The sequence below is a fragment of the Megalobrama amblycephala genome, linkage group LG1 (genome assembly GCF_018812025.1).
Source record: "Megalobrama amblycephala isolate DHTTF-2021 linkage group LG1, ASM1881202v1, whole genome shotgun sequence".
Classification (NCBI taxonomy): Eukaryota; Metazoa; Chordata; class Actinopteri; order Cypriniformes; family Xenocyprididae; genus Megalobrama; species Megalobrama amblycephala.
The window spans coordinates 30,782,520-30,792,523 of record NC_063044.1 but is presented as its reverse complement, the minus strand read 5'-3'; the positions used below and the strand labels follow the sequence as shown (position 1 = coordinate 30,792,523).

General features: G+C 35.8%; 2 protein-coding genes across 2 annotated transcripts in view; both read right to left on the bottom strand.

The window, feature by feature from the left end:
• Positions 1-474: 474 nt before the first annotated feature.
• On the bottom strand, positions 475-4,856 carry spry1 (sprouty homolog 1, antagonist of FGF signaling (Drosophila)). Its single transcript, XM_048189284.1, has 2 exons — positions 4,518-4,856; positions 475-2,039 (listed from the first exon to the last, which is right to left on the bottom strand). The coding sequence occupies exon 2, from the start codon at positions 1,982-1,984 to the stop codon at positions 1,115-1,117; it is 870 nt and encodes a 289-aa protein (XP_048045241.1). The 5' UTR covers positions 1,985-2,039; positions 4,518-4,856; the 3' UTR covers positions 475-1,114.
• Positions 4,857-7,359: 2,503 nt separating this feature from the next.
• spata5 (spermatogenesis associated 5) overlaps positions 7,360-10,004 on the bottom strand; it is a 56,337-nt gene continuing 53,692 nt past the window's right edge. The window contains exon 16 of the mRNA XM_048189262.1: positions 7,360-7,578. Within this exon, the coding sequence (XP_048045219.1) occupies positions 7,402-7,578 (177 nt within the window). The 3' untranslated portion in view covers positions 7,360-7,401. The remainder of the gene's footprint in view (positions 7,579-10,004) is intronic.

Sequence of the window (10,004 nt, the reverse complement as noted above, 5' to 3'; positions counted from 1 at the left end):
TAAGCACAAACTTCCAGAGAATTTGGGGTAAAAATGTCACAAAGCTCTAAAAACGGGCGTCTTTTTCTTTATGCAAGATATAATTTCTTTTGATTTGGGGTTTAAATGTGACTTGAGATTCACAATATTTGATTTAAAACCTCAAAATCGATGAATGTGCAAGCATTTTAATCTTTAAGACCATAGACACAATTTCAAAGCAAAAAATGAGGCAACAGAGGAGGAGGAGAGAAGAGAGCCGGCGGGGGCGAAATCAACAAACGCCTGACAGCAGGAAACACGCAATAAAACAAGACAAAGAGAGAGACTTTATGAGCCTCACACAGGTGGCCAGGTGGTGACACACACACACACACACACACACCTTCTTTTCTAATGTGGGCAGTGCAGATATAACGATTAAATCCTGAATAAATCCAAACATCAGCAGTTTAATCTTGTTCTCCAAATGAAATGAGACACTAGACAAGAGCGTTTTGCATTAATTTGTATATTTTTGCATTAAAGTTAACATGTTTCCATCTGTTTCTCCATTCTTTCATGTTGCAGTAAGTGTTGATATTTTGTTATATTCAGACATGAGTAAATCTGTCCTTTGCAATAAATATCATAAAATAATAGAGCTTCACATAATAAATATTTTTTACAACAACAACAACAACAACAACAACAACGAAAAAAGTTAAACAGTTTTAACATTTTCTTTTAAAAAATAGCCGTAAATTCCTCTTTACATCAACAAAACGAGAACAAAAACAGATGCGTAGAAACCATTTCATAACAACCGCGCCTGCTATCCGGCAGATCCGGTAACGGCTACATTTTTTACGGTCCGGCCCGGCAAATAAAGTCCTTCACAGGTTTGGTTTCCAAAGCACCATCATCGCTGAGCTCTCTGGCGTTAGATAGTAGCTGTACACAGTCGGGTAAGGCAAACGCTGGTTCAGAAAATAAACCTGCGACGAAACAAGTGGTTTTCACATTCCTCTGGGAGGGGCGGAGCTTATATGTGCTCATTAACATAACCCCTCCCCCCGCCTCATTTTCCGTTCCCACATCCTGCAGCAGCGATACAGCTTCCCCAGCTATTAATCTAATCATATTTCTCGACTCCTCAGGACGGTTTTCCCGGTGCGTGTCCGGGCGTTTGGTTCCAGTTCTGCAGCTTGCAGTAAACGGTGTTGGAGTTCTTGCAGCGGCAGCCGGGCCGGTTCACGCGGTCGTGGCACGAGTCGCACGCTTTCACGCAGGCCTTGGCGGGCAGGTAACAGAGCAGACACGGGAACAGCGCCGACATGAGGCCCATGCACAGGAAGCGCGAGCAGCACTGCGGGTGCGACAGCGAACACGGCCGGTCGGCGCACGGGTCGCCGACGTCGTCGTCGTCGTTGGAGCAGTGGTAGAAAATGCCCTTCACCAAACACATGCACGTCCCGTGCTCGACCACGCTCTCGGCCGAACACAGACACTGTCCGTTGCAGGCGAGGCGCGCCGGAAGCGGCCGCGGCGCCGTGCACTCGCTGCACTTGCATTTCCCGCAGCTCTCGCAGATGTACAGATGTGGCGAGTCCGGCTTTTCCACCGGCGTCTGTTTGAGCGGAGCGTCCGGTGGGAGGAACGGATGCGAGGATGCGCTCGGCTGAGTCCGTACGGCTCTGCTGCGGTAATTCGGCAGCAGGCCCTGCTCCGAAGACGTGCTGCTGTTGCTCCCGGCGCTGCCCGTGCTGGTGGACCGGCTGAGCGCCGGCGGGCGGGCGGTCCGGTGCTCGTAGTTGTTGTTCACGTTCACCAGGAGCACCTCGTGAGTCCTCTCGTGCTTCCGCGGCGGCGTGCGCGGCCCCGGGGCCGGTCTGCGTGCTACGGCCGGGCCCTCCGTGTACTCGTTACAGGAGCGGATGGCTTTGATCTGATCCAGGGACAGGATGGCCCCAGACGGGAGGTCCGGATGTCTGACGGTCCCTCCGCGCTGACCGTGGCGATCCATAAGACGCGATCAGCAACTCCAGACAACAGAACAGATGCAACGTTCATCTGACACCCTGAGAGAGAGAGAGAGAGATGGGTTATTCTCAGTTTATGCAATCAAAAGCAACACATTTATCTTAATAAAGGTTCTTTATGGTTCCACAAAGAACTTTTAACATCCATGGAGCCTTTCCATTTCACAAAGGCTTCTTTATAATAACACTTTAGTTTAGGGTCCAATTCTCACTATTAACTAGTTGTTTATTAGCAGCATATTACTAGGATATTGGCTGTTTATTACTTCTTATTAAGCACATATTAATGTCTTATTCTACATCCCTTAATCCTACCCGATACCTAAACCTAACAACTACCGTACTAACTATTAATAAGCAGTAATTAAGAGTTTATTAAGTCATAGTTAATAGTGAGAATTGGATCCTAATCTAAAGTGTGAGCGAAAAAAGGTTCTTTATTGGCATCGATGATACTTTAACATCCATGGAATCTTTCCATTCCATTTAGAGTTTTACAATGTTCTTCAAACTAAGAAAAACAGACTTTACTTGAAACCTTAAAGTGCAAAAACATGCGCTAATTATGCCTTGTAATGCACCTCATACTATCTCACGAATAATTCTAACCTTTAGAAAGCGCATTAAAACACGACAAACAACCAATTTCAGATATTATACTTTGGTTGCGATTATGAGAATGAATGCGAGATGATAATTAGGGGTGAGCGGGGCTAGTTGTCACACACATCTCATGATGAAACTTAGTTGCCATATCAACACTATACAGAGTAAAAATAGCAACAAAATCTTGCTGAACGTTTATTTAACCTTAGCAGAAAATTTCATTTTTCATCTCCTCCAATCAACAGTTTAAATACTTAATTTGCTTAGTAGAAGACACTAGCCAGGGTTAAATCCCAGTGTTATTACCTCGCTGTGATAGCAACAGAAATCACTTTTACTACTTTCATGGATTTAACTGAGAAACGGAAGAATAAAGGCTGAGATGTAATGTTCAGAAATTATTATTTTTAAAAAATATAAAGCTTGAATGTGTTTCTTCATTTGATTGCCCACACTGTTTCATTGTCAAACTCTAAAATTCGTTTATTTTTAATTATTAAAAAAACAGCATTATTTAATATGAAAAAGTTAATAATTGCATTTTACTGATAAAACATTTTTGAATTAAATCATGGTCATGTGTGGGGCATGTTGTCACATTTCACTTCCATTCTTTGAGGGTAAGTAAAGAAAAGCATAAACTGTAACACTGAAACAAGACCACATCATTGCACAACAAGTGTGAAAAAATTAATGTAGGAAAAAAAAAAAATAAATACTCTGAACCCCAAGTGAATTTACACAAACTGAAAGTTTTGCCTTTATATTGCATTTTACACAAAGACTTCGAGTTGCCTAAAGTTCATTAAAATGGTTCTTCTATGGCATCACTGCAAAACCCCAGAGTTTACTGCTAAATAACTTAACTGAAGCGTGTGAGAAACACACACACACACACACACACACTCTCTCTCTTAAGGCCCCCAAGCTTTTGTTTCTAACTTCCTTTGGGGGGTTCAAGCCTTAATTAGAGGGTCAAACCCGCCCGGACACACAATTCACACCCTGCTGCAGGAGATGCGCGTTCACCGCGGGGTTTATTCACACGTGACGCTCCAAACGCGCAATCGGACTGAACGTGTGCAGATCTACTTTCTGCGACAGACCTCATAAATCACACCGCAGAAGAGCGTGTGTGTGAGGAGAAGGTCTCGAGCTCTTTCCCTTCTATTCACAGAGCCATTTAACCCCGAGAGAGAGAGAGAGAGAGAGAGAGAGAGAGTTGACTATTAACAAGACTTTGTACCGACCTCAATAAGCACACAACTGAAGTAAAGTACAAATACTTCCCGTCCTGATTTGCATGTGTATGGCTGGTTAACATTAAAATGCAGAGCCACACTGAGCAGGAAGACTTCAAATCAAACACAGAGCTTCACACGCTTCTCAAAGCGCTTTATGATGCAGGAAGAGTCCGAAACTTCACGAGGATATCCAACAGAAGCGAACGGAAAGAACCGAGATTAAAAGCGACACTTGCGCGTAATTATCATCGGACGCGCGCTTAATAGGCTATCAATAAACATTTTTATGTCTTAGGCACATATTTTCTCTCATTATCTTTTGTTTATCATAATTATATTTGCTTTGTAACCGTGCATTTTGAATTATTTAAGTAAAAACACAGAACTCGCTCGCAAAAAAAACATGAAGGACTACAAGAAAAAGAACTTATGAATGAAAACAAGCCCGCTGGGGGAGGAGTGTGTGTGTGTGTGTGTGTGTTCATGCTCAAACACACACATACACTCACACGCAATCTGAAGCTTATAGTATATCCTAATTAAACATAAGTTTTGACTAATAAGCGCGTGTTTATTGCGCTCGCGGGCCTGTGGAGACTCCAAGAGCCCCAGATCCACACTCGATCGCCCTCTAATCCACATCAAACAACACAGAATTCATACATACCTACAGACAGACTCCCATAATGTCAAATCCATCAGTCCTGGTGCCAAACATCCATCAACATGTCCAGAACGATCCCCAAAATCAGCGCATGACCGCGAGCGTAACATCCAGAGGAAACTCCGCGCGGTGGATCTTCAGCTCGAGGGTTTGATCCACGGGGGAGAATGTGGAAAGAATCCAGTTAAATCCACGAATAAAGGCTCGTTCGCTGCTGCGCGTTCGTCCGGCTCTCCGCGCGCCGCGTCAGACTGTGCGTGAGTGTGTCGGATCAGATGCGTGTGCTGTTTTTGCGCGCACACACACACTGATGAATGAAAGAGGATCATGGGGCAGATGCAGGAGGGGCAGAAGATCTCTGGATTTAAGGTGGATCATGTGAGACGAACGCGCATCTGCTTCTGAACGTCACGCACCTCTGATTTTGTGCACATATTGCGCGCTCTCGATATAAAAGATTTTTTGTAAATAAAATAATACTTGAATATAACATATGAGGCGATGGTTTGTTTCTCCACCCTTAATGTGTGTGTGGTGAACAGTGTTTTGTGTGTTATTATTTTGTTTCTGATTCAGAAATGCTGCATCAGTAATCTGAAACACGTGTTGAGTGTTTATTTTTAATCTTTCAGATACTGTAGTGATGAACAAAATCTCATTAAAATGTTTTAAACGCGTTTGTGCAGTAAAACATCTCGAAAACATCGAGTCAAAACACGAACAATGCTGGTGCGACCTTAAGAGCTCAAACCCCCTCAGTGTGTGTGTGTGTGTGTGTGTGTGTGTGGGGCGGATGTGCTGCATCCGGATACATGAGAAAGGAAAGTTCAGCACAAAGTCATTTCATGCATTCAGATGGAAACGAGCCGCAGACACACACACACACACACACACACACACACACACACACACACACACACACACACACACACACACACACACACACACACACACACACACACTTGTGAGAGAGACACGATAATGAAAATTATTTTGACATTTAGATTTTGACGTCACTAGTATATATTTGGTACATAAGAAATATCATGATATTATATTATATTATATTATATTAATTATATTATATTATGATTTTATGTTATATTATATTATTATGTTATTTTATGTTATATTATATTATTCTGTTATATTATAATATAACATAACATAATAATATAATATGACAATATAATATAACAAAATAACATATTATTATGTTATATTATATTATGTCATATTATAATATGTTATTTTATGTTATATTATATTTTGTTATATTATATTATAATATATTGTTACATTATATTATATCAAATTGTATTATATTATATTAATTATATTATATTATATTATGATTTTATGTTATATTATATCATATTATTATGTTATATTATAATATAACATAACATAATAATATATGACAATATAATATAACATAAAATAACATATTATTATATTATATTTTGTTATATTATATTATAATATATTATGTTACACTATATTATATCAAATTGTATTATATTATGATTTTGTTATATTATATTATATTATTATGTTATAATATAACATAACATAATAATATAATATGACATAAAATAACATATTATGATGTTATATTATAATATGTTATTTTATGTTATATTATATTTTGTTATATTATAATATATTATGTTACATTATATCAAATTGTATTGTATTATATTATATTATATTATATTATATTTTAGTGTTTGTATGTACATTACCTTTCACAACTTTGGGGTCAGTTTTTTTTTTTTTTTTTTAAGTAATTAATACTTTTATTCAGCAAGAACACATTAAATTGATCAAAAGTGACAGTAAAGACATTTATAATGTTACAAAAGATTCTATTTCAAATAAATGTTGTTCTTTTGAACGTTCTATTCATCAAAGAATCCAGAAAAATAAAACTCAGCTTTGATCACAAAAAATAAATTACATTTTACTATATATTCACATAGAAAAGAGCTGTTTTAAATTGTAATATTTCACACTTTTACTGTATTTTTGATCAAGTTATTGCAGCCTTGATGAGCAGAAGAGACTCTTTCACAAATATTTTACTGACCACAAAATATTGAACGGTAGTTATTGAATTAGTTTTTTTTTATATCTTCAGTTTTCATTTTAATTATTTTAGTAATTTTCTGCTTTTTAATAGATTTTTGATTAATATATTTAGTTTTAGTAACTTTAGTACTTCCACTCATTTCATTTCAGTTAGTTGACAAGGCAATATAATTTTTCATCATACTGTTTCATATTTCCACTTTATTTCAATGCAGAAAGTGTTTTAATGGTTTTAGTTAACAATAACAACACTGTGCATCTTCACAAAGAATGTTTTAATGCGTTTAGTAACTCTGATGTGAAGAAGATTTAATGAAACATTGAGAATGTGTTTATTCTTCGGATCAGAGATTTGGTTTCCTGGTTCTTAAAGAAAAATAAATTATATTGTTGCTTTTCTACAGAAGAATAAAACATTATTTGTGCAACTTAAACATGTTCTTCTTCGCTTTAAATCATATTTTTGGCCACACCCATGTTTCAGTATGACAGAAATAATCTTTGATGTATTTTAAGAGCTTGTGCAGGTCAGAGGTCAGAGGAATAAAGTTTTACAGCACAAACCATAAAACACACAGCTTCATGATCGAATAAAACTTTAATAGATCTACAACATCTTTTAGGCCAGATGACCACAAACACACACACACACACACACACACACACACACACACACGCACGCACGCACGCACGCACACACACACACACACACACACACACACACACACACAAAGTAATCAAGTCAACAACATTATTTAGTCAAATGTGTGTTTATTGTGTATTTGTGCAGTTGTTGTCAGACGCGTGAGCCGCCGTGTTCCCGCTGGTAGTTGATGTACGACTGTAAGAGTGACTGTGGGATTCGTGGTCTGACGGCGTCCAGCGCGGCGTGGAAGTGTCCGGCGGTCACATGATCGGCTGCGATGTTCTCCTGCAGCGCCTGTAGAGCCGCTTCTCTGCACACAGCTGTGATCTGACAGACACACACACACACACACACACACACACACACACATATTCAGTTCTGCTTCAGAGTCTCTTCAAAACCCAGTGATCCGTCTCACTGTCTACAGCCTTCATAGGCAGCATCCACACCCTCACTAGTGACTGAACTCACTCTGGACACTCACATCTCCAGGCTCTCAGAAGCAGAAGTCAGCATGATGAACAGAAACTACAACACATGTTTTATATATATATATATATATTCACAAAATAATTGTGTGTGTGTGTGTTATGATTGTTCATATCATAAAGCAGTAACTATATTAAAAATATAATGTAACTATATTATCGCACAACTCTAATCTGCTGAACGTGACTATAAGGCATGAAAAGTTTAAGATATTATAAATGTTAACATCATAATTTTCTGTAAACGATAGGATTGCAGGATTTGAGGAAAAAAAAATCAAAAAAATTCAGTTGCGATTTAAAATGAGATAAAATTTTGTAATTATATATCAATATTGTGGTAAAATATTAACAATTATTATTATTATAAAATATATACATTATAAATATATATTTATATAATATAAATTACTAAATAAAAACAAAATAAGAAATATTACTTTTGTAATATTTAACTTTAAAATAAACTAAATTGGGAAAAGTAATATAAATTTTATTCTGTTATTTATATATATAACTACGGAAGAGGATTAGGGCCAAGCAATAATAAAAAAATAAAACCATCTCGAGATTAAAGTTGTTAAATTTCGAGAAAAAAGTTGAAATAAAATGTTGAGAATAAACTCGTTAAATTACGAGAAAAAACTTGTTAAATTACGAGAACAAATTCGTTAAATTATGAGAAAAATGTCGTTAAATTTCGAGAAAAAAGTTGAGATAAAATGTTGAGAATAAAGTCATTAAATTACGAGAAAAAGTTTGTTCTCGTAATTTAACGACTTTTTTCTCAAAATTTAACGAGTTTTTTCTCGAGATGGTTTTATTTTTTTATTATTGCTTGGCCCTAATCCTCTTCCGTATATAACTGTAAAGTTATAGTAGGCTATCTTAATTTCTTCATTTTCAAATTTTTCAAACTTTTATTTTGACAGAAAGCCACAGGGAGCTCTTAAAGATTAAATTATATTTAATTACATTACTAAAAAAATTATATTTAATTAAAATGCAGCCTTGATAACTGCATTAAGTCATATCGCATTTTGATTTTATTTCAAATAATCTTGCAGCACTAATTTATGATGTTAATAACTGTGGAAATGTGTCTGTGAAAACTGTCCATAGAGTTGTAAAAAAAAAAAAAATAAAATAAATAAATATAATAATAATAATAATAATAATAATAATAATAATAATAATAACACATATATATATATATATATATATACATATATATATATATATATATATATATATATATATATATATATATATATATGTGTGTGTGTAAAACACACAATATAAGCAGCAAATATAGATATAGATTTCTGATACTTTTATGCTTTGAATGAATGAAATATTCTCAGCATATTTTCACCATTTCTCTCTTTTCAGTTATGTGATGCTGACTCAAAAGTGTGTGTGTTTGTGTGTGTTGAGTCTGGTGTTTGCCGTGTTTCGGTCTGTCAGTTGTGAGCAGACACCAGTGGTTTGATGGCAAAATGCCTGACCACAAATTAGCACAGCGTTCAAGGACAAACATGCAGCGCAAAAATCATTTCCTATAATTACAAAACTATTTTTAACCAACAAAACCGCCTGTTACAGCAGAAAACATTCATCTGAGCGCTATTTAAAACCAGACCGCACCTCCTCATTTACAAACCAGATTCACACGAGAGCAGGAAGTGGGCGCAGAGACTTCCTGTTCAGACAGAGTGAGGGAGCGCTCATGCTTTAGTGTGAGATGAAGAGGAGTTAGTAGTCTTGATGGATGTCGTTACTGTCGGTCAGACGGAGAAATGATGAAGATCAGATCTGACGAGACATTATACAGGCAATAGACACGTGTGTGTGTGTGTGTGTTTTTGTCACTTTTATTATTTTTTTATTAATTTTTTAAAATATGTTTACATTGAATAAATAATAAATAAATATATAATTATATTAAATGTATAAATAATAAATATATAAAAATATATAAATAATAAATAAATAAAATAATATAATTATTACTAAAATAATATAAATAATTCAAGCATAAAAGCAGAAAATAATAAATTAGATTAGTAATAAATAAAGTAATAGTAATAAATATAGTAATAAAAAAGGGGGAAAATGAATTTTATTAAAAATTAATCATATTTATTTTATCAAGTTATTTATTCATTTATTTATTTTCCTATCATCACATTTATTTACCTATTTATTCATTTATATATTTGTTTATTTATTCATTTATTTTTAATTTCTGCAGGTTTGGTCCTC

Bases quoted from the DNA above. Each gene is read 5' to 3' on its own strand.
- spry1 (XM_048189284.1), bottom strand. From the start codon at position 1,984: ATGGATCGCCACGGTCAGCGCGGAGGGACCGTCAGACATCCGGACCTC.